General features: G+C 32.1%; 4 protein-coding genes across 4 annotated transcripts; 1 reads left to right on the forward strand and 3 right to left on the reverse strand.

Annotated features, from left to right (window-relative positions):
* Window positions 1–7229: 7229 nt before the first annotated feature.
* LOC146946486 (uncharacterized) lies at window positions 7230–8569 on the forward strand. Its single transcript, XM_085748231.1, has 4 exons — window positions 7230–7346; window positions 7450–8115; window positions 8341–8435; window positions 8512–8569. The coding sequence occupies exons 1-4, from the start codon at window positions 7230–7232 to the stop codon at window positions 8567–8569; spliced, it is 936 nt and encodes a 311-aa protein (XP_085604357.1).
* Window positions 8570–9823: 1254 nt separating this feature from the next.
* On the reverse strand, window positions 9824–14790 carry LOC146946487 (uncharacterized). Its single transcript, XM_085748232.1, has 3 exons — window positions 14616–14790; window positions 11529–11561; window positions 9824–10471 (listed from the first exon to the last, which is right to left on the reverse strand). The coding sequence occupies exons 1-3, from the start codon at window positions 14788–14790 to the stop codon at window positions 9921–9923; spliced, it is 759 nt and encodes a 252-aa protein (XP_085604358.1). The 3' UTR covers window positions 9824–9920.
* A 2461-nt stretch (window positions 14791–17251) lies between these two features.
* LOC146946488 (F-box/kelch-repeat protein At3g06240-like) lies at window positions 17252–18738 on the reverse strand. The gene has a single exon (XM_085748903.1). The coding sequence runs from the start codon at window positions 18424–18426 to the stop codon at window positions 17341–17343; it is 1086 nt and encodes a 361-aa protein (XP_085605029.1). The 5' UTR covers window positions 18427–18738; the 3' UTR covers window positions 17252–17340.
* A 5891-nt stretch (window positions 18739–24629) lies between these two features.
* LOC146946489 (uncharacterized) lies at window positions 24630–25565 on the reverse strand. Its single transcript, XM_085748904.1, has one exon. The coding sequence runs from the start codon at window positions 25353–25355 to the stop codon at window positions 24759–24761; it is 597 nt and encodes a 198-aa protein (XP_085605030.1). The 5' UTR covers window positions 25356–25565; the 3' UTR covers window positions 24630–24758.
* Between the last annotated feature and the right edge of the window lie 71 nt (window positions 25566–25636).

Raw genomic sequence — 25636 nt, forward strand, 5'->3', positions numbered from 1 at the left:
ATATTTGTTCTATAAATACTTACTCCTCATAGATTATTTTCAAATCATTCTATCAAAAATTATTCATAACTTTCCAAAGTGTCTAAGCTTTTTCTTCTATGCATCACTTTGGTTGTCTTTGTTTTGTTTGTTAGTGTTATTGTTCATATTGAAGAATTAACAATGATTTATCCAGCCTTAGTTGTGTTTGACATTTTACCATTATTGGCTTTGGCTTGGTGTGTTACAATTTGTTTTGGTAGAGAGATAAATTAAAAGACTTTGGTGGATTTCCCTTGGGTCTATGCGTCTAATTACTTCTATTGTATTTTTAATCTTCACGTTGTAGTTTGGTGCTATTATGTTTATGGGTAGTGATGTTTCAGCCAACTATTCATCTTATCCGTGAGTATAGATAATTGAAGGAGTGTTTCTACTGGACCACCTCATTTGTCATTAGCTTTGTAGAATTGTTGGACAAGCTCAGGATAAACCTTGGCCTCATTCATGGCTTTTTGTGGACAATGTTTTGAATGTTGTCATAGAACATCCATGTTTTTTAGTCCTCAGTGTTGATTGGAGGTTAGATGATATCAATTATTTCATTCGTGCCCAAGATGTATGTGTGTAGCTTCCCCCTGCACCCTGTTTAAATTTTCAATGTTGTTATGTAATTTGTTTATTATGTAACTGGGCATGGGTGGTGTAATTATAATTTAATGTATTAATTTTGTTTTAATGTAAGTCCAATGTTATTGTGATACGTTTTTTTCTTCTAATTATTGGCTTTTCTATTTTTTGTCTTGCTTGAATGTTATTTTGTTGAGACCTTTTTATTTGGTTGCATTATTGTCTAAAAATCCAGGCAAAGTTGGGATTGTAGTGTAACGTAACATGTGGTTGTGGTTGTATTCCAATTACGAAATATTTATTATTCCCTTATTTTTTTTGTTAATCAAAGATTACATCCACCCGTGCGTCCGCTCAGGTTGCCACACTAGGTATTTACAAAACAATAATAACTAATATTCTTAATTGGGAGACTGCAACAAATCACCTTAGTCCAAACTACGAATTCAGCGAAGAATATGATTCATATTTTTTCTTTTGTCATTAGATATACCCTAAAAACTTTTCCATCTGTTGCTAGAAAGATTGCAGCTTATGCATTTGTAGGGAGAATGTTTGGATTTATCATTGTTATTTTAGCATCGGCGTCTGTGTAAGTTATGACCTTCGTAGGATGAGAAAACTTTGACGCAGAGAACATGCACTTCGACACAAGGGAGGGGAGGAGTAGGTAGAGTACTTCCTATTTCTTTGCATGAGTAAATAGGGAAGTATTCATTATCTCTTGATTCAGTAGGTGATCTTTCATCGAACAAAGAGTTTTGAAGAGCAAAAATTGTTTCTTCACCAGCATAGCTCCGATCAGAATACAAAGATTCTAGATCTCCTTTTATATGGTCTTATTAGGACAATTTTTGGAGGAAAAAAATCCCTTTTCTCCACAAACAAAACATCTATGACTTCATTCTTCTCCTCAAAATTTTTTCTTTTTAAAGAACTTCATTGTTTTCTCTTATCTTCCCTTGTTGAGGATTCTAGAAGGCTTGATATACCTCTGCTGGTGATTTTCTTCTTTTGTGAACAACTACATTTGTTATCTTTACACTTGATTTCCAGGTAAGGATTTTTTGCCTGCCTTGGTGAACTTGGATTTCTGTACAACAATTTCTGAGAAATGTTGATGCAATATGCACAACTTTTCAGGTGCCTCTAAGGTCGTTTGATGGATCTTACCGAGACTCATGGATTTCATATCTTTTTGAGTTGTTGCTATCATCATATGGATCTCAGGCTTGTGGTAGTGAGGAGACATAAGTATTTTTGAAACTAGGGTCATTAAATCCATTGAGAACATAGCACCTCTAAGACATTCTTTGATAATGTTTCTCGAGGTCTTTAACTTTAAGAGAACATTTCATCTCAAAGAATTATTGTCTGCTCTTTCTATCAAATATCTCATTATTACCAATGAATTCATTGTGAAGAACACCAAGGATAGCAACAACATTTTATAATCTGTGTAATTCATCTTGCTTGAATGTACCAATATTATGATACCATTTTTCAGCGTGTATGTCGTTCTACAACAAAATTCTTCAATGATTTTGTAAGAATATGCATTTGTGTTCATCAACTGAGTATGTCATGAAGTGTGAACCAACACCCACTTTATTTTAGCTCTTTCAGAGACTTGAGTTTCTTCAAGTGATTCTTCATAAAAGGATCCTTCTTCCTTTACACTCACCATAAAAAGTCTGGAAATATTCATGTAATTTTTTATTCAGATTGGAATTCTGATGAAAAGGATCTTGAGGTGTCATTGGTGGATGTATTTTAAAAGGAATAATTTTCATCAAAGGAGGAGCGATTTTCACTGCTTTTTGTGGAAGATTCCGCAGATGAATAATTTTATTGAGAGAACTCACAGTTTCCCGTGATTGACATGGCTTGGAAACTTTTGTCTGTAACTTCTTCCTTTTGAAACTTTAGAAGAGATGTTTTGGGAACGTCTTGAGAATGAGAGGACGATACACTCAAACAAGTAACTTTCCCTTTTGACTTATACGTTGAAGCGGTAGTTCTAGTAGATCTTGGTCAGTAGGCCGATGGTATGTATTTGACATAACCTGGTGGTGATAAGGCTTATGAAGGGTAAAAATGAGAGTGTCTTTATGGCTGCGTGAAATGAGTAAGAAAAATAGGAAGATTAAAAAGGGATCTTCAACAGGTTTGAGTTTTATCTCTTTTGAAGCTTTCAAGAAATCATCAATCTCCTTTACTTTGTCTTGTAATTTTCTGATTTCTCTTTCCTTTTGGTCAAAATAATTGCCAAAAGTCCTTTGTCCCAACATCATCTGTTTCGTCCATTCTTTCAGTAATCTTATCCATCGTTTTGTCAATATTTTGGAGAATATCATTATGAGCAACCATATTCTCGGACAACCAATTTAGAACCTCGTGAACTTAGGTTAAAGGCTTAAGTTTTCCATTGGGCTGAACTTCATTTGGTTGTATGAATGGTTTGGATGATCTGCTTGTGATGGGGTCTATTTTTGTTTCTAAAGTAGGGAAATGTTGGTCATATTATGAAGTTGAACCTGAAAACATGAAGCAAGGGATTGGTTGGGTATTTTTTTTGGAGGATTTACTGATTTAAAGTAGTCTAAAGGAGACCATACAATGATATCAGAATCGTCAGGTGACAATAAGTTTTCTTTAATGAGGATTTTAAGGGATTCCTCGTAAAATGGAAGAGGACGAGCTTTCTTATCAATTCCTGCACGATGACCATTATTAGGATCATACCATCTTTGTGGTGGAGGAGATGTTGTACACACTCTTTTTCTCTCTTCTTTTTAGGAAGATGATATCTCTGTCAATATCATCATTATGAATGCAACAATCAATCTTGAGTCACACATACTAGGGTCTACATCCCAAATAAAATGGTCATCTATTTTATTATTATATATAGTCTTTCCTTTAACAATGACAACATAAATGGGACCCAAACTTCTTTTAGTATAGGTTGGATCATCATGGTTTGGAAGATAGAGGATGTTGAGCATGGTTCTTCATCTGGCTTTTTTAAAATTGTTTTGACTAACATATCAACAAATCTTTTAAAGGTAGCCTCTTAAGAATGTATTGGTCTTCTGTCTTGATGGATCTTATCATAATTTGTTATCCGTTCTAAAGAAATTAATTGAGTTAACTTCTCTCTTGAGATTCTCCTAAAGACAATGGAGGGTACGTCTTCTTCTCTGTTTGTAACAACCAACAATGAGTTATAAGAACATCCTGAGAGGGAAAAATCTATCGAGTGGTTCTAAAGGCGATAAATTACTTGGTGATGCAGAGTAACGGACAAGGCTTTTGGAACTCGGTCAAATCTAGTGATTTGTAATTGAACTTTTAATCTTGAGGGTAGAGTGTTATCATTAAGGCTTACGTTGTAATTTGGGAAAATTGTAAGCACAATACTACCAGCATGGAGGTGAAGTCAGTACAGTCCCAATCACAACATTTTCATAATGAATACAACTTGAATCTACGAGAGTTATCCTATACAAAAACATGTCGATTTATAAAGAGAAAGAATTACCCTAATAACTCCAAAATGTAAAGTTGTGTATCCTTCATATTTTCAGTGATTTATGAGACTTTAAGGATTCTCTAAATATACATATCGTTCTTGGTTTGTTGCTTTAAGGCTACATTGATCAAGTCAAGATGACTGAACATATTCCTTCATGTGAGGTCGGTTTGTTGAAACTAAGTGTCTGCTTAACCAGGTGAATGATCTTTGTCTTTTGAAGATGTTACAAAGGCTTAAGAGGGGAGGTATAATTTTAGAAATATGAGCATCATCTGGAATATAAGAGTACTCGACAAGGTCTGAAACATAAGAGTACTCGACAAGGTTTACTATTTTGTGGGATTCGATCTTACTACATGATCTAGGAAGAGAAAAGGAAGAGGTGGGAGTGATGGGTTGAGATCTTGAATATGGTGCATCCATGGATTGAGATCTCTTTATTATATTCATACCATATGCACCTTCTTCTTGAGAGACTCATATATTATGAGATTATTTTTAATTGAATATTCAAGTGACTAAGATTCACAACAGTTTAAAATAAATCAATTTTTAAAATATGAAAATGTAATTGTTTATTTTTGTCATGTAATTAAATAAATTGAATAATTAGGTAAACATAATGTAAATATATCCAGATAAAAATATTCACATAAGCTAATTACATAAAAAATAGTCATATTATATTTTTTTAACAGGAATAATGACATTAGATGGCAACGATGAAACACGTATAAGATTATTATAAACATACATTTAATGAGTTAAAACTTATGGTTAAATATGTTATTGGTGCCTGCACTTTCGCCACTTTTTGAAATTGGTTTTTGCATTTCTTTGTTTGGTTTAAGTCCTTTCAGTTTGCAAAAAATTTGCTATTGATCCCTCTATTAGTCTAACATTAAAGAAAAAACCAAATTAATAAAGTATCACATGACACAATTATTTCTCGCCACGTGACACAATAAAAGATAAATTATAGAAATTAAAATAAGTTAAATAAAACAGTTTAAAACTGTAATTTTGTAATTAGTTTTAATATTTTTATATAAATTAATATTAATATTTAAGCAGATTTAATTTTAAAAAAATACAAACTCCATCAACATCCAACTTCAAGTTCACCTTCTTTTTCTATTTTAAATCATAACTACAACAAAATATCACAAACTTCTGATAGGGTAAACAAAGACAAACAGAAACAGAAGTAATCTACAAAGAAAATCACGTGAACCACCAACCGAAGAGAAGATCGCAGGGAACCGACGATTACGAAATCGTGGAAAGGAGAAACATGAATCGAGTAGAAGATGAAAATATAGAGATAAATGACTGTGTGATAAATTTCTGATTCAGTTACAACTGCAATTTGGGGTTGAGCTTGAAACCCTAAAACTTCAATCTTCTCCTTTTCTGCAAATTTGAGGTCACATGGTTTCAATTCTTTTGTTTCATGGAAGGGCATCAACTATAACAATTCCCCTTGAAATTAATGACATATTTTAATACATTGATCACATGGGACTATGGTTAACCTCATTAGAAATTTAGACACATATCAATTATTTCAAAAAATGTATGTTTTGATTTATGTACAAATACCACAAATAACAATATCCTAGCTAGCTTCTTCTTTTTTGACAGAAAACAATATCCTATATGAATAACACAATGTCGGATACATATTTTGATTTGTTTTGTGTACAACCAAGTCTAACTAAAGAGGAATGCTGTACTTGTTTCTTGATAAACAGCACATACAAACCTTTTTTTTGAAATAAATAACTTTCACGTAACTGTAAAAAAAACTTTCACTTTATTTCGAGCATAAATTTTAAATAAAATATATTGTACATAAAGAACCATAATTTTCAAATAACTTATTGACCCATGGGAATGAGATTAGTAATTGACAAATTTGTAAGCACACAAAAATAGCATCCAAAAACTTTTTTTCCCAAAAAAATTTGTAAGCACACCTTAGTCCTCTATTTTGCTTTGAGAAAATTCAATAAGCATGATCACAACAAAAAAAAAAGCAATATAAAACCAAGAATCTCAATAGAGGCAGCAAACAAGATTCCATTTATTCTAAAAGAGTAACATATGACAGTGAACCTTGATGCTTCAACAACCAACTTCGATAAGCCATATTGGTAAGCAAGACATGTCATTAAGATAAAGGGCACGCGAAATGGCGAAGACTGAACCATTGACACTATGAAGAAAATTGTGTAGACAAAGATCGCCGAGAACAAAACATTCCACAAAATTTCTGGAAAGAGCTGAGCAGAGTCTGTTCCCAAACTTTCTAGTAGTAGAAAGGTGTACGCGTACCAGTTTCCAACTGCTTTCTAGGTTTAGAACAATTGATCAATTATTTATAGTGAAATCCCATCTACATACTAGGGTTTCTAAAATAAATATCAATTTTCTACACAATCACCCAACATTAGTTTCATTTTTATTTGTAACTAAATCCTTTTTCATATAAAAAAATATTGATTTTATTTTTCAGAAGCTAAAAAGGAATTTCATTTTTATTATTTTGTAACTAAATCCTTTTTCTAAAAAAAAAAAATAGATTTTTATTTTAAAAACATACTATTTTAATGGGACAAAATTTATTTATTTTTGGTTATATGTTATAATAAGTACAAAGTTTTCATTGCCTTTTAGTGATGATGAATCTCCAATCAGAAGATCTAACGGTATGTGTCTAATAGGCCTAACCCAATTATTATAATGACGAGAATCCCATTCCAAAAGTATTAGATAGAACCAATAGCAAGTTGCACAACTCAGAGTATATTATTTTCCGGGGATTCTCAATGCTCGTTACATTTTCAGCACCGTTATTTCTCTCATAGACGTCCAATTCAACGGTACTTTACTTCATCTATTTGGCTTGGGATCAAAGCGCATATGGAGGTCATAATTTCTAATTCTATTTTGTTAATCGGTAATGGTGCTCGAATTAATCTTTGGTTAGATAATTGGTTGGGCACGCCGCTGGTGGAGGTTTTTAATATTTCACAAGCATCCTTTGGCACGTTACTGTGTACCCTTGACTTGGCCATTTATGGGGGTCAATGGGGGCTTGCTCGCTTGTATTATGGAGAACCCGACTGTGTCAGCAGCCATTGAGAACGTTACTCTTTCGGCAACTCCTCTTCCAGACAAGCTGTTTGGGTGCATTGTAGACGGCAATTTTTCAGCCAAGCAAACTTTCAGCCTTTATTTGGCGAGCTTGAATCCCTCCATCTTCCTCCTTTATTGTTTGACGCCTCCTTCATAACAAGGTTCCTACTGACGAGAATTTGCGCTTGAGAGGTTGTACAGCGGTGTCCGTTTGCGTGTTGTCCTTTGATTCCGAGGAGTCTTCTTCCCATCTTTTCTTGACCTGCCTGTATGCTAGGCATATTTGGCAATGGCTGGCTATTCAGCTCCTCTGCTCGCTTGACACTTCTTATGTGGTGGTGTTTAATTGTGTTCCGTCGAATTGTAGTTCCCAGGTTCGTGATGTATTTCTTGCTGCTTTGGTTCATACGTTTCACACTATCTGGTTAGCTCAAAATATGATTAGATTTAGCCGAGGCTTTCCGCACTTGTATGCGGCAAAATCTAAGATTACATCGTCCATTGCTTTAAGCGGTAACATTTCCAACGGTGATTGCACAACTTCTGATAATTGGTTAATGGAAAACTTTATGATTGCACCTTCATTCCAGCGCTTTAAGGATATTATTCCAGTTTGTTGGAAGCCTCCTGCCTCTCCGTTTATTAAGGTGAACACAGATGAGTCAGTGCTTGGTGGCCATGTTGCTTGTGGAGGAATTTTTAGGGACCACGAAGCCACTTTTTTGGCCTGCTTTGCGAGTAACTTAGGCATATCTTCGGTGTTGGAAGCGGAATTGCATGGCATGATATTAGCCATGGAGCATGCGGCTGCCAACAATGGGACGCAGGTTTGGATTGAGAGTGATTCTTCGACAGCTGTTCAAGCATTCAAGAATCCCCACATTGTCCCTTTTTGTTTACATAATCGTATGTTGGCATAATTGTTTTCATCTCGGCATTCAAGATATTTGTTCTCATATTTTTCGGGAAGGCAATTGTTCTGCGGATAAATTAGCAACTCATGGTCACTCAGTTTCAGGCACTGTGTTGTGTGGTTGTCTTCTATTCCTCAGGCTTTGATGCAGAACTTTGCTAGGGATCGTAATGGATTGTCGAACTTTCGTTTCTCCAAGTTGGCTGTTGCATTTTATGTTTATGGATTTGTTCTGTCTTTTAGGGGTTTTGGTTTGGTCCTCCGTCTTTGTATATATTTCTCCTTTGTTGTAATAATATTTTTTGAGTAGGTGGCATAGGGTGTCAGCGAGGTGCCAACCTAGTTGGGATGTCCTTGATTCCCCTTGATACCTTCCCTACTTTGGGCTTATAAAAAAAACTTCATTTCTCAAATTGTTATCGGCGTAGTTGTGCGAGTGTTGTGTTCGGATCTGTATTATTATGTTGTGTATTGATGCTTGCTTAAGTTACGATATTCCCTTCTATTATACTATTTCTCCCTTTTAGTTGTTGTCAAAGGGGGAGAGATTGTAAGTTTTTGTTTGAAATGTGGCTTAGTTTCACGGGAGATTGTGCATATGGTAATGACTACACTACTCAAAAACTTCCTTAGTTGATAATTGATATCATCAAAAAGGGAGAATGAAAGTTTCCTTTGTTTACTAGTCACAACTCAAAAGTACTAATTAAAGAGATTACAAGGGAGCTAAATAAGTAATCTACTAATTGCTATTGCTGTTCCTAATTTTTATTGTTAATTTAACTGTATCAATACAACTATTGATTAATTACAAAGTAACAACAAATAATAATCGACGAAATTAAGGAATTAAAGAAAGGAAACAATTAAGTTCAACATGTTTCCACTAGTGTATACCAAGAATATTCATCAGCAAATGAAGTTGGATTATATTCTAGAATCTTAAGTATTCCAAGATGCAAAATAAGTACTCAACATGTTTCCACTCGTGAAAAATCGGTACTGAATATATTAAACTCATTTTCTGCTTTTCAATCTTGAAAAATAGATAAAGTACCTTATATGGCTATCAATTTTCAATACTGGACATTACAGTACTATAAACATGACTATGCAAAGCTGCATGCAAATTAACCTCAAAATATTAGGCTTGTGATGTGTTTGTAAACATAATCAGCATTAAACTAACTTCGTTTACTGATGAAGATAACCAGAAGATTATAAGTTGCTTATGGAAACATTGACCATGAGTTAAATTTTAAAGATGCTCAAGTGTAAAATTTGATGGGCACAATATAATTTATAGAATTCCAAGACCAATATCAACAATATGGATGCACTTATTGATGAACTCATTGCATTTTCGTTCCCAAACCAAAGATTAAAAAGGCGTTATAATGAAAAAATAACAAAATCATATGACTAGGAAAACATAAAAATAGAGTCTTCAATCAGATTCATTGAGTTTTGAGGTCTTTGTATATAAAGATTTAAATTAGATTCATAGCAAAACATAAATATGACTAGGAAAAAATCCATAAAAAATAAAATTGCATCGTTCTTTGGTGAATATGTATTCATTACGATAGAGTCTGCAAATTTAGAAAATCAAATAACCTCAAACCTTATAAACTAACATAAAATCATAACAGGAGAAAGAAAATTCATAGATCATCATAGCCATAAGCAAGCAAACAGTACTACCATAAAGCACGTCAATTAACGAACATTGAAGGGTCCAGTAGGGTCAAGTTGTTGGCATAATTCAAAATAAGTCAAATAAAGAACTCTATTCTTGGCACCTGTTCGATGATGATTGTTATACTTGCAAAAATACTTCAAATGTTCAAGCTTGCAACAACCAAGCATTTGTCCCAGCAACAGAAACAGCCAATTGATATTCTTTTTCTTCTCAGCAATTATTGGCTTCACACTGTTTTCTTGATTGCAATGCACACATTTAGGCAATCTTGGATTCATCAAATTCTCTGGTGCCCTATCATGCATGTTGTTCATGTTTGTAACCAAGTATCGAGAGATTACATCAAATTTCGCCTGCAAATCGAACGACATTTGGAACTTTGTTCGGCAACTCTTGCATTGAACGTCACCAGTGATATTAAAGATTTTGTTTTGTAAGAGATGATTGAGGCTGTGGATTTTTGCACGGCTATCAGTTGCCCATATGAAAGGAATAGGGATTGGTCCGCTACGTGGTGCAGCTCGTCGGCGAGCACGAACAGAAGGATGATTAGCGTCGATATCTTGAGATTGAGAAGGACTTGATATCTCTGACGTTAGAGTTATGTTCATCATTTTCTTGGGTGGACTGCAATTGCAAAAGAATTCAGAAGAATAGTGACTAAGAGGAGGAAGAAAGTTAGGGTTAAAGAATGTGTAAAAGGGAATGAATTTGAATTTAAGAATGAGATTTTCATAAAAAAATATTAAAGTGTGATATTTAAATTTGAAGAACTGGAAAGTAGGTTCAATGTAACAAGACTTATTGAATTCTGTTCAAAAATAAATTGCTTCTGTTTCCGTCCAGGATCAACTAACTAACTGATCCTCCTAATAAAATTGCCTCTCAAATAACCAAGTAAAATCCTTAAAAAAAACGAAGCAAAATAATAAAAATAAAATAAAGAATCAAATAACTAACTAAATTCTCTCCTTCCTTCAAAAAACTAACAGAATTCTCCGGATATAAATTCCCTTTGAATTGTAATTTGGTCAAATCAAACTAACTATCCTATTAATCAAATTCTTATCCATCTATAATTAATATTTTTAATTATTCTTTATAATAAAAAGAATTTAATTATTATTTGGTTTAAATTAGGTTTTCTTTCATATAATTAAATTATAAATTATCTATAATTGTTTTGTCTAATGTGCACAAGTAAAATTGTCTTGGACCATGTATAAGTATATTTTCAAAAAACTAACAGAATTCTCCGGATATAAATTCCCTTTGAATTGTAATTTGGTCAAATCAAACTAACTATCCTATTAATCAAATTCTTATCCATCTATAATTAATATTTTTAATTATTCTTTATAATAAAAAGAATTTAATTATTATTTGGTTTAAATTAGGTTTTCTTTCATATAATTAAATTATAAATTATCTATAATTGTTTTGTCTAATGTGCACAAGTAAAATTGTCTTGGACCATGTATAAGTATATTTTCTACCATAGGGTCAATAAGTCGCATCATATCACTTTTAATTCAATAGTAAGACTTATTAATAATCCCCGTGATTAAAATATAATGATAATAGAAACAATCCGAAAAAATACTCTAAAAATAGAGTGACAATGTGTGGGGGGGGGGGGGGGGGGGGGGGGGGGGGGACTTATTTTGATTTATTTACGAAAATTATTTATGTGTGGTATATGCTTAAAATTTATAATGATGATATATAATTAAACGTGATAGAAAAGCGAACAGACGAGCATGCTAGATCTGTCTTTTCGTTGGTAAATATCTCCGGTCCTATTTATAAGAAAAAGTTGGGTCAACCAAAATTGATGTATTTGGACTGAATTTTTAACCAAATACAACAACTTTTGTTAACCGATTTTTCTCTTGTAAATAGGACCGGAGGGAGTATGATACTTAGTTAAACTCATAGGGGAATTTTCACAATGAAAAAATATCATAATTAAGGATACATGGTTGAAGTTTAAAAAAAAAAAAATCATAAAGATATAAGATTGATTTTGTATTAACGACTAACATACTAAAATTTTAAGGAAAATGCTTGTTCCAACGAATTGGCTATCCACGAAAACCACGACTTGATATCTGCCATCCATTTTCACAAACACATGGCCATGATTTCCATTAAATCCGGAAGTAATAGTTTTCCATCTTTTTAAAACACATATACACATGTACATTCTTAATATTCGTTGGTAAATCCTTCGTGGAAAATAGCAATTCTCAAATTTTAATGGAAGAAATTTTTTTTCAAAAACGCGTACCTCTGCGAAGTTTTCCAGGGTTCTTTCTTTCTATGTTTTTTTTTTCTTCTTGCGGTAACCTTTTGATTTTCAGGAAAAAAGGTCTTAGTAATTTAGAGTTAAGCTGACAGGTAAATAAAGTTTTGCAAAAATATTGCTTTTGGTGGAACTCATGAATCACATTTGAGTTCAATTGTTTGGATTTATTTCTAGGTGTGCCTTGGACAATCTCTCAAGTATATAATTTATAGCGACAAACTGGAATTTTGAATTAAGAAACAAATTTTCTTCACAATCACCCAATATTAGATTCATTTTTATTTTAAAAAACATTCTACTTTAATGGGACATATTTTATTTATTTTATTACATTCAAAATATGTTAACCAAATATGGGACATATTTTATTTTATGACATTCAAAATATGTTAACGAAATATAATAGAGTTAATATTACCAACAGTGGTTCCTAAAAAAAATACCAACAGTGGTATTGTTTTAATCTATAAAAACTCATGTGCTTTTTTTTTTTGAAGGAAAAAACTCATGTGCTTTGAAATTTATTTGTAAAATATGTAAATATTTGGTGTTATTTAAATTTGAGAGTTCAATATTATATTTTAAATCATATATTCCTTATTTGGGAAATTAAATCATATATTCTTTTTTTAAATAAAATCATATATTCTTAAGGTTTGGATCTTTGGTAAAATGTCTTTTACAGCATAAGACTATTGTAATTTTTAAGTGTTACGATTGTGAAATAATTTTCAATTCAATTTTGTTTATTCAAACATTGAATATCGTATACTTGAATTGACAATATTTTATAATATTTTTATATAATTAATGAGATGTAATATGAGAAATTGAGAATGTATATAATTTTAAATCACGTATTCTCAAGATCTGAACTTAAAATATGATTGTGAAATTCTCTTTTATAAAATAGTAACACTAAAGTAAATTAATTTTCTATTTTTTTCCGAAAAAATTATTTTCTATTAAAAGTGTTGAGATTGTGAAATGATTTCAGGCTCAATTTTATAGATTCTCGAACCAAATATTATGTTTTTTTTACAAACCAAATATTATATTATAAATTTACAACTAATTTTATAAATTACATATATCTGACTTTGTAAAATTTATGTGGTCTTTTTGGTATACCTTGTGCGGAAGAGATTGCTTGACAGTGTTAATATATATCATTTTTACTTGTTAAAAAAAGTTACATATATTTTAAGGAATTTATAGGTTATATGTTTCCTTGTAGTTATTTAGATGCTCATGTAAATGTGATAAAAATAAATATTTTGAGCAACTCATAAGACAATTGAAAAACTCTCATCCTTTTTTTTAAAGGCTAAAGAAATTATATCAAAGCTCGTCTAGCACAATGAGTGCTAGAACATCTTAACAATCTGAACAATTCACAAAAATTAAGAAAATTACAACATTGCTTTTAAGAAGAACAATGGATTCTGCCGACACAATAGATAATTAAAATCGAAATATAAAACGATTTGAACCACCAATAAGTCTGCAGCTTGACCTTTCACTCAAGGTTTGAATATGATCACTCTTTTGTTGAAAAACTCGACCATTTCTTTCCTTCCAAATGACACAAAGAACTAAAATCCAAATAATATTAAAAGTCAGGCGGGATTTTTTAGAGAACCCACCTAGACCACCAAACTGCAGTAGATGATCTTGAATGTTTCCATGGAAAATCGTCGAGATACCATGCCAACCTGAAATCGATAACTACAAGTACCAAACACTTTGCGAGTAACGAAAAGATGATCTATATCTTCCGGAAAACCACAATCACCAAAACAAGTATTATCAAATACATCCAAAACACGATGCCTCGCCAAGAGATACTTGGTTGGGAGCTGATTCAACAATAATCTCCAAATAAAAATATTAAATTTAAGCGAAATCATTTTCGGCCACAACACATGATTGAAACTCACATTAAAATCAACATCAACTTAAGTCAAATTTTTATAAGCATTTTATTATCGTATAACATTTGGATAAATGAAGCTTCAAAATTCATCGGTCGTCCATGTCAACCTGCAGATTAACAATAGCCAATCTCTCCACACACACCCTCACCAACTCCTCCTCTCATGCAAACAACCTTCGATGCCATTTAATTTCCAAGCCTCCCCACCTACTTCCCACCCCATCATCTTCATGTCTGCGATGGGAACTAGCTTATTTTCTGCTAACTCAAACAATCTACGACAACTAACTTCTAGGGGGACGTCATCAAGCCACGAATCTCTCCAAAATAAAGTTTACAACCCGTTCCTCACCTCACGGTTTATATTATTGACTAACTACCCTTCATTCACCAAACCATCCCCCATCCTAATTTTCTACATATTCTCACACCAAACCGACCCTCTTCTCCCATCGAAACACAACCGACCTCCTTCCTCACCATATCGCGCAACCAACACTTTGTACCACAAATTCTCCATCTCCTTCAACACCCTCCAAACCCACTTCCCTAGTAACAAAATATTAAACTCCTTTAACCTCCTAAGCCCCAAACTTCCATTCTCCCTTTCCAAACACAAAGTATCCCATTTGATCCAAGACATTTTTCTAACATCCTCACCCCGTCCCCATTTTTTTTTACTGAAAATAGAATCAACGGAAGAAATGATACCTTAGGAAACCTTGAAGAAAAAAAAAAAACCGGTATATAGGATTGAACATACTTATGCAAGATCAGCCGACCCCCCAAAGATAAGTTCTTACTTTTTCAGCCCGCAAACGACTTCTAATACGCTCAACCAACAGATGCCAAAAGTTAAGCTTTCTAGGATGCCCCACCAATGGTAAATCCGAAATAAACAATCGGAATTTGACCATGATTTCAATCCAACCCCAATGTCGCTTCATGTAACCAAGAACCCGCCACATTGACACCGATCAAATCAAATAACTATGTTCTAATATGGTTCGCATAATGAAAATGTGACAAGGGGCTGTTTGTTTTGGATTCTTTTGAAAAAAAACTATTTTTTTAACCAAAAAATCACTTTTTTTATTTTTGTAGTGTTTGTTTTAGATTTTCAAAAAATCTATTTTGTTAAAAAAATCATTTTTAGCCTCAATGAAAAGCTATTCCAAGTAGCTTTTCCAAATCTATTTTTTTCTAAATACAAGGAACTCAAGTGTAAGAGTTTCAAATTTTTAAAAAATGATTTTTATGATAGTAAACAAACAGAAATAGCTTTAGATTTTTTTCTAAAAATCTCTAGATTCTTATTCAAAATCTATTTTTTTTCTTTAAAGCTGAAACAAACGCACCCAAGATATGTTCAGCAGAATTATAGTGATTAAGGCAGAAGCTGCAAGCTGACACTATAATGCAACACTTTTATTCTAAAGGTTGTTTTTAGTAGGTAACTTATCATGAATGAACCACGCAAAGAGAAAGGAGTGTAAGGGGGTATAAAATTGAACCAAATCATCTTAGCCCAATTCTTGGGATTTTGCTGGTGCTTGAGGTGCAAGTAAGGTATATATTTGCAGATAGAGCCCAATCACCACTCTTTCTTTCCAGACAAGTTGATCGCTGTCTTCTAAAGAAATAGGAACCTTAAGGATATATAATTGAAACATACTTTTGAAACTTAGTGGAAATATAAATTGGAATTGCTCATCTTACATCTTCAATCATATAAGAGATAGTGGGTTAGAAACGGTCAAACACCAGATAGCTCGTCAAAGCCTAAAAAACATAAAGCAAATAAAGCCAACACCCAACGACAAAACTTCAAGACTGCGACTGCCCTTAAAACCAAAACACCTGCAGCACACACCAGAGCAGAGGAAAAAAACCTTTGCTTCTGAAGGCCAAAACCAAACCCAAACCTGCTTATACCGCAAAATACAGCCTTACCCATGTTGACTGCTTACTATTTAACAAACCTAACAAATAGGTAAATAAACTGATTTTATGAGCGTAATCAAATTAAAAAACACGAAGGACATTATTATTAAAATTGTCTCACAAAATTTAGATGTTAGTAACAAGTAGTCTTCTGTGTAACAAGTAGGCTACTTAGTATTCATCCGGAAAAGCTATTCAGGCAAAACGTAGGCTACTTGTTACAGAGAAGTTATCATCTTATGGAAATGGAGAAATAGCAAAGCTTTTTACAAAAATAGAGCTGAAAAGAGCAACAGATATCTACAACGAGAATAGGTTCCTTAGTCAAGGTGGTTATGGCATGTGCACAAAGGAACGTTACCGGACAGTTAAAAAGTCGAAACAGTTTGACAGTAATAAAAGATTTTACTTAACCGGACATCCAACTCTCGCAGATTTTAGAATCCACAATTCTTAAGGAAGTAAGGAAAGATGTGAAATCATTGCTATTGCAAATCTTGCAGTGAGACGTTTGAAACTTATCGGCAAGAAAATACCAACAATAAGGGTGGTTTCAACAGAATTAGAAGCACCAAGAAAGGTCATAATTCCTTACGTAGTCACCAATTAAAGGATAATCATTTGAGCATACAACTAATGACCTTCACAGCAGAATTTTTTTTCGCTATCCCTACAAATGGAGTCCACATCCTTCTAAAATGCCAGATTGATACAGATTCTTGATCTTTATGCTCTGCATTTCATTTTCAACTTATGGAGAAATGTTTATCCCAAAGATGGCTAAGGATAAATGACTCATCTTTTAACTCCTCAATCTGTATATACTTACTCATCAAATAAAAATTATTTGGAATTGTTAAGATTTAGATTAGATCTTGACAGCAAGTTTGTCTACAAGAAAATCAATACAATCTTATTGGTGTTTATTTATACATAAACTAATTACATGCATATCATAGGCTAAATTAAACATCACATGCAATAACATGGCATCCGGTTCGCATAACTAGTACCCACCGTCAACTGATTTTCACAGCTTAAAAATTGACTCCATATCATCATGCAATGCAACAATTTTTTTTTAATCACGTCTTCAACCAAAAAATCCCAATAAAAGAAAGGAAGGAAACAAATTATTACCGAGTGGGAACAATCGAAGAAAACAAATTGCTTAATATTAACACAACAATAACATACAGAATACTGTATTAAAAACTTTTTATTTGTTATCGCCACACTTGTCGTCTTCTTAAGCTTGATCAATGCCGCTAGGGAGTGAAAGCAGAGACTCTGTATACATCGCCACATTCTTTTTATATGATGATAAATAGAATTGATGCTCTAGCCGCTGTCCTTTGTCGTTAAACTTCTTCAATCCATTTCCATTACAATTTGTAAAGCATGTTAGGGAAAAATCATTGTCTTGAGGAGCGGGATGCATATAAAAAGTCCAAGATGAATGGACAGCGTATTCTTGCATCATCCATATCTTAACTGTAACCCTATTTGCAACCCATACACCGATAAGCCCGTTAAGTACCAACACATCAAATTCTAAACGAGAAGCATAAAGAATATTATAATCATCTGGAAGAGCTATCTCTGACATTGTTGTTTCCTTTAAATCAAGGGCAATAATAACATCCCGGTTGGTCTCAGAATTATGAACCAGCCTATGAATAGCCCCATTTAAGAACGACCCGACTCTGGGACGAAATTCATAGGCATCAGTAAAGATATAAGGCAAATGAGAAGCAACCTCAATTTGTTTCCACTTATTAGCTCTCAATGAGAAAATCTCCAAGTCAATTGAACTAGATATAGGCTCAAGGTGATCATCAGCTTTGTAGGACCCCAAAACTACCAAGTAATCATCAGTTGACGGTTCGTATGCCAAAGCATACAGAAACTTGATAATATGTAATTCATTGACAAGAGTTATAGGAGACTTAGGTATTTTTTGGTTGAGACCGGTGGTTGGATTCCACAGGTAGATGCAACCGTAACAGTTCAATAATAGAAGAAACCCTCTACTAGAACCTTTAATAATTTCAGGGTGGGATCGGTGAGGCTTAAAATCAAGGCTTAGTGAACGATAAGAAGAATCATCATCGTTAAAATCTATGGATAGGGGTTGAGTAAAATAAGCAGCAGCTTTGAAGACCATTATTTTATGTGTGGGAGAGGCAGCAAGTTGAAAATGTGAAGATGAAAAATGTGGATGAGAGATGATAGAAAGCCATAACTTACAGACACACCTGCAGCGTAGTAAAGTCTTCACCGGCAACCTCAGAAGGATTTCCTTTATCACTTCTTCAGGCAGATACACGCTCATCGAATAAGAGTTGTAGTTATTGGTGGTGGTTGCAATAGCGGCGGCAGAGGCGTGTCAGATAGATGATGATTTTGAGGTATCCAAGATAGGTTTGCGGTAACTAACACATTGTTTGTTTAAGGAACAAGTAACGCTGTGACTATGAATGTTTTTGCGGCGTGAATGTGATTATATAAGCTAGGGTTTGGTTTGAGCTTGGGCCTTCAAGGAACAGGGAGGTCTGCTCTTTGCACCTCTTTGATCATGTGGTTTGTAAATATAAACTACATATAAAAGTTACCCAATGAAACTAAAAAGTAAATTGTTTCTTATAATAAGGATCAGATGGTGTATAATTTGTAGCAGATGGAGATAAAGAAATGTAATAATGTTGTCTAAGGACATTACATTTTTACTAAAATAGTCTTATTATTTATTGGTGCATTTCCCATCATTATAAATTAAAGTTGAATATGATGCTTTGGAAAAAGTTTTTTTTTAGCAAACTATTGGAAAAATTTAATTAACACTATATTGAAAGGTGAGAATGTCATTCATTTTAAAACAATTTTTTTTTTGGCTAAAACGATATTCATTTTAAAACGAATTTTTTTGCTAAAACGACACTTATTTTGAAACGAAAGAAATATATTTATAAATATTTTATTCATTCGAAAAAAATATTTTATTGTTATAGTTCTCATGTTTTTACTAGTGTGACGTCTCTCTACCGTGTTGGATGTTTATTCGTAACAACTGAGATTTGTGTTTTTTACTTCTTCTATTCTCTAATTATAAAACTTAATGTCTACCAAAAATACAATCTTACCCCTTCTTAATTTTTTGACACGTCATCAAAATTATATCCTTTTGTGTCTTTTGCTTCAACTTTCCTCTATTTTTTCTCTCTCAAAAACAAATTAAAACAAACTCACTCGATAAAACACACTAACTAAATCTTTTTTAAAGAAAAAACAAACTTAATCTAAATCCCAATCAAAACAAATTTTCCTATAATTCAACTTTTAAATATCTAAAGAGTTAAAAAAGTTACAATCGTCTATTTTCTATTCTCTAATCATGATACTTAATGTCTACCAAAAATACAATCTTACCCCTTCTTAACCTTATGGCACGTCATCAAAATTATATCCTTTTGTGTCTTTTGTTTCAACTTCCCCCTATTTTTTCTCTTTTAAAAACAAATTAAAACAAATTTACTCAATAAAACACACTAACTTAATCTACAAACAAACTTAATCTTAATCTCAATCAAAACAAATTTTTATATAATTCAACTTTTAAATATCTAAAGAGTTAAAAAAACAAATACAATCTATTATCTTTCTCTAATTATGAAAGTTAATGATCTGTAAAAACATAATTTTACCACATCTTAATATTTTGACACGTCAACTTATATTTATCTTTTTGTGTCTTTTGTAACAAAAGAACCTATTTAGCTGAGAGAGAACATAAATTTCAAAAGATTGATGTAATTTTGCAACAAAAAGTTTCTTTTATATTGATGTATCTTTTTTTGGTGGAAGTCGGGGTTTGAACCCCATACCTTGCATATATTATGCATTGTCCCTACCAACTGAGGTAAGTTCACGAGGACTTATATTGATGTATCTACACAAACTCTACAATATATTTTTTTTTTAAATGATTTTATATTACCATAAACAAATACAAAATAGATTATGATATTTTTATTAAAATTTAAAAAAATCACTAAATTATTGAATGTCAATATTATTTTTATTTGAGTAAATTACACTCCCCTCAAAGATGCTTGAATTACACTCACATCCCCTCTTATGTTAAAATATACACTCCCCTTCCTTGAAAAGTAAAATTTACACTCCCTTCCCCTATAAGATGCTTGAATTACAACCCCCTCCCTTAATAATTAAATATGGACTACACTTTAATCTATTTTAACATAAATAAATATTTGTATAATATATATTAATTTTGAATCACCATTTAAAAAATATAAATTCGTTTTTTTATAATCTAAATGTCAATAACAATTAAATTTAAATATTTTGTTATTAATTTTATAATTTAGATTATAAAATTCACTTTTAAATAACCATACTTAATCAACTTTAGTAATTTTTCACATATTTTAATTTTATTTTGGGTTGTTTCATATTTTATAATATGGTTTAAAACTATATGTTAATGAAATTGTGAATAAAAAATAGAGAAAGATATGTATTCAAAATTTTATTATATTAAAATGAACCAGCAATGCTATTTTTCTTTTAAATGTGTTAGATTATTTTTTTTGTTAGATTATTAGAAATAAAAAAAATTGAGGGATTAAAGCGTAGATTTTAAAATAAAAGGGGAGGGGAATGTAATTCAAGCTTCTCTCAAGGGAGGGGAGTGAAATATTTTCTAATATGTTTTGAATAAGAGGGGAGGGAAGTGTATATTTTAACATAAGAGGGGAGAGAAGTGTAATTCAAGTATCTTTGAGGGGAGGAGAGTGTAATTTACTCTTTTTATTTTAATTCGTAACAAATAAGCCCTACGGGGTTTGCTATAAATTTTAAAAAAACTTTAAACAAGAAGATAATCTTCTAACACAAAATCCATTTTATATTGTTGTATCCAAACAAAATTTTTCAAAGAAGTGATTGTTATTATGATAAACAAACACAAAATTGATTCCACTTTTTCAAAAATAATCACTAAATGATTGAATATCAAAATATATATAATTTTTAATTCAATATCAAAATATATTTTTATTTTATTAAAAATAAGTTTTGTGATTGTACCAATTTTTTTTTTTTTAGATGTTCATGTGCTTTTATCAGACACTGAGTCTATTGATGATACATAACTCACTTCCAATGATTTTTTAGTTTTTAGGATGCAATAGAACTATCTTCCTATGAGTTTTTCTTTTGTAGGTAATCCAATGAAAAAATGACAATTGTTTACATATTTGGACTAAAAAAATATATTCACAAAATATAAATTTTAATAAAAACATTAACAAATACATTTCACGTATCAATAAAATAACAAAATATGGTTGAGACAGTTAACTTCGATACTAACAAAACATTGAAAAAAATATTTTCATTAAGAAAATAAAAAAAAAAACATGCAATAATTTCTGATTGATAATCACAAAATAACAAAACTTCATTCTTAAAAAAAAATAACATAACTTCAAGAAAGTTACAAAATATTTATTACAAGGCATATATTTATTTTTCAAAAAGTTAGACATTTTCAAGATTGCTTCTTTTCTAAAAATACTTAGTCAAACGAAAAATTATATTAAATAAAAAGAATAGATAAAGAGTCTGAGGGCATTAGACCTGACTCAGGTACAACCTAAAACGGGGATACAACATAATAAATCAGACCAAGTGGATCGACCCAAATCTATCCTAACAAAAATTCACTAATCACGGGCGCAACGTAGCAAACCCATATACGGGCGCGACATTAGGTTACAAAAAAATATGAAACGTGAACCTCTGCGAAAAATAATTAATGGATCGACCGTCAACACAGTAAATAATATAGTTGTACAATTTATAAACAAGACTCATAACGACATCTTTATCGATAATGAAATCTTTACAATTTTAAATATTTTTACATATAATTACACTAACCTCCCTTAAGATCTTCTTAAATAACACAAACACCCGCTCTATTTTTTAACTAAATACTAATCTCCCTTTTTTTTTATCAAATTGACAAACACTTCTCTTCTAATATAACATGGTTTAAACTTTGTTAATTCCATTTATTTTGAGCAATTAACTTTTTCACACAAGTATGAAACTCATTTAATTTTCGACCATTTTTCTTTCCAATTTTCATGTAGGTAATTTTCCCCAACTTATTGTTCCTGGGTCAATGTGGTTTAATTTTTTTTTAAACTCTAATGTAATAATACAGATATATCGAATATTATTTCCTTTTCATTGATCAACCACAATGTTCATCCACCAAAAAATTTCTCATTTCTATATTCTCTTTTGATCTCTTCTGTAATTGTCGATGTTAGGTTCTATTTGGTGGTAAATACAAATGATGTTATTGTTTCTCCATTGCGAGAAAAACACTTCATTTAACTTATTTGTGAAAAGAGAAAGCTGATATAAACAAACCAAAATGACTGATTAAATTGTATATTTACAAAGTGATTGAAATGGATAAAATGAAGGGAGATTGATGTGTTTCAAAAATTAGAAGGGGTGTCTGTGTTATTTAAGAAAATCTCAAAGGAAGTCAAAATAATTTTCCCTTTTATCATTAACGTTGGCTTTATCATTAGTTTTTTCTTATCTTCTGAATTCATATAACATTGCAAATGTGCTTCGACGCATAATCCGCACTTCAACGCTCTGCCCGTGCGTAGCACGGGCCCGTGCTTAGCACGGGTCTGTTGCTAGTTTATTCAAAGCATTATTATTGCAGAAACCCTATATAATTGAAGCCTCAACTAAAATTAAATAAGTGACGCGTTTATATGAGGGAGTAGTTTTGACTTTGATTTGGATTGTCTGCATTCCAGGCAACACATATTTACCTCTAATAGTGAATTTAAATTCATTTATTCGAGAAATAATAGGTAATGTTGTTTGATAAATGGATTTAAAGGTCCAATTTAGGAATCACACAGTTGAAATGTGAGACATCTAGTTTTGATTAGACAGTCTACGATCTACCATGGTTTCAAACATATTGACTCTTTTATTCATTGCGATTCTCCTCAATGAATCCTTATAATAAATAGTGCATGTTACATCTATGCCACATAACATACATTAGTTAGTTTCATTTTTGTTGTTATTTTGTAGTTTGCTAAGATGTGGATTCTCATTGTGGCCGCCATAATCATTTTAGCTCTTGGATTGAATTATTCCAAATGCCAATATATAATTTTGGTCACATTGTAGGATTAATAATAGGGTTTCTTATTGGATTTGTCTTGCCAATTCACCCTTGGTATAAACAGGTTAGTCGGACAAACTTTCATTCGGCTCTTCTTGTACAGCCGAAGCAAAAACCTTGCCGGGATGCCCTCCGGAGCATCTCTTTTGTGCTCCTTAGTGTTGGGTAACTTTTCTCTCCTTTCTTTGTTGTCGTAGGGTGCATTGCATTGTTATATTACTTAGAACAAATATCTCTTAGAACAAACGTATATATTATTTAGTCTTGTCGTGGACAAACATCTTCCTTTTACAATTGTAATTATGGTTGTTGAAATAGATATTGTGTCTATGATCATTAGTATATCATTATCCCTTATCATTAGATTTTTAGTTGAGGATACTTTAATTCCGATCAGATTAGTATATCATTCCCACTTCTCACTATCACACTTCTCGTCCGAATTGCAATGTGAGATGGATTGCAATACAATGGTTCAAGTCTAACTAAATAAATACATATCTTTTATGTCCTTAAAATGTTTCTACTGTATAAACAATATCAATGTGTGTGTTCTTTCTAACATGGGATTACCACTATTTTTAATTCACATAATACTAGTTTAAAATCCCAAGACTTGGTGTTTAGTTTTCAACTTTCAACTAATTCCAAACTTATGTTCCAACAGCCATTTTAACAAAACTCAAGATTTTCGAAACACGCTTGCAATTTACAAATGAAAATATTTGCTATCTAACAACACTAGTATTTGGTCAAAAAAACAACACTACTATAAACTCTCTTGAAATCTCAATTTTTTTCGTCACATGAAATTTTAATTGAGGATTGGAAAGAGTTCAATTTTAGTTATTACACTCATCTTTCTTTTGGAACAAATGAATTCTATCTCTAAACTCTAATGGTTGGTTGGGTATAGAGGTTTGAAGATGCTCGTGAGTAAAATTACATGGGCGCAATATAATTTATAGAATTCCAAGACCAAATATCAACAATATTGATGCACTTGTGGTACTAAAAAACAATATGGATGCACTTATTGATGAACTCATTGCATTTTCGTTCCCAAACCAAAGATTAAAAAGGCGTTATAATGAAAAAATAACAAAATCATATGACTAGGAAAACATAAAAATAGGGTCTTCAATCAGATTCATTGAGTTTTGAGGTCTTTGTATATAAAGATTTAAATTAGATTCATAGCAAAACATAAATATGACTAGGAAAAAATCCATAAAAAATAAAATTGCATCGTTCTTTGGTGAATATGTATTCATTAAGATAGAGTCTGCAAATTTAGAAAATCAAATAACCTCAAACCTTATAAACCAACATAAAATCATAACAGGAGAAAGAAAATTCATAGATCATCATAGCCATAAGTAAGCAAACAGTACTACCATAAAGCACGTCAATTAACGAACATTGAAGGGTCCAGTAGGGTCAAGTTGTTGGCATAATTCAAAATAAGTCAAATAAAGAACTCTATTCTTGGCACCTGTTCGATGATGATTGTTATACTTGCAAAAATACTTCAAATGTTCAAGCTTGCAACAACCAAGCATTTGTCCCAGCAATAGAAACAACCAATTGATATTCTTTTTCTTCTCAGCAATTATTGGCTTCACACTGTTTTCTTGATTGCAATGCACACATCTTGGCAATCTTGGATTCATCAAATTCTCTGGTGCCCTATCATGCATGTTGTTCCTGTTTGTAACCAAGTATCGAGAGATTACATCAAATTTCGCCTGCAAATCGAACGACATTTGGAACTTTGTTCGGCAACTCTTGCATTGAACGTCACCAGTGATATTAAAGATTCTGTTTTGTAAGAGATGATTGAGGCTGTGGATTTTTGCACGGCTATCAGTTGCCCATATGAAAGGAATAGGGATTGGTCCGCTACGTGGTGCAGCTCGTCGGCGAGCACGAACGGGAGGATGATTAGCGTCGATATCTTGAGATTGAGAAGGACTTGATATCTCTGACGTTAGAGTTATGTTCATCATTTTCTTGGGTGGACTGCAAAAGAATTCAGAAGAATAGTGACTAAGAGGAGGAAGAAAGTTAGGGTTAAAGAATGTGTAAAAGGGAATGAATTTGAATTTAAGAGTGAGATTTTCATAAAAAAATATTAAAGTGTGATATTTAAATTTGAAGAACTGGAAAGTAGGTTCAATGTAACAAGACTTGTTGAATTCTGTTCAAAAATAAATTGCTTCTGATTCCGTCCAGGATCAACTAACTAGTTGATTCCTAATAAAATTGCCTCTCAAATAACCAAGTAAAA

This window comes from Medicago sativa, chromosome 2 (genome assembly GCF_051527215.1).
Source record: "Medicago sativa cultivar Bolivia chromosome 2, Bolivia_mono, whole genome shotgun sequence".
NCBI classification, from domain to species: Eukaryota; Viridiplantae; Streptophyta; class Magnoliopsida; order Fabales; family Fabaceae; genus Medicago; species Medicago sativa.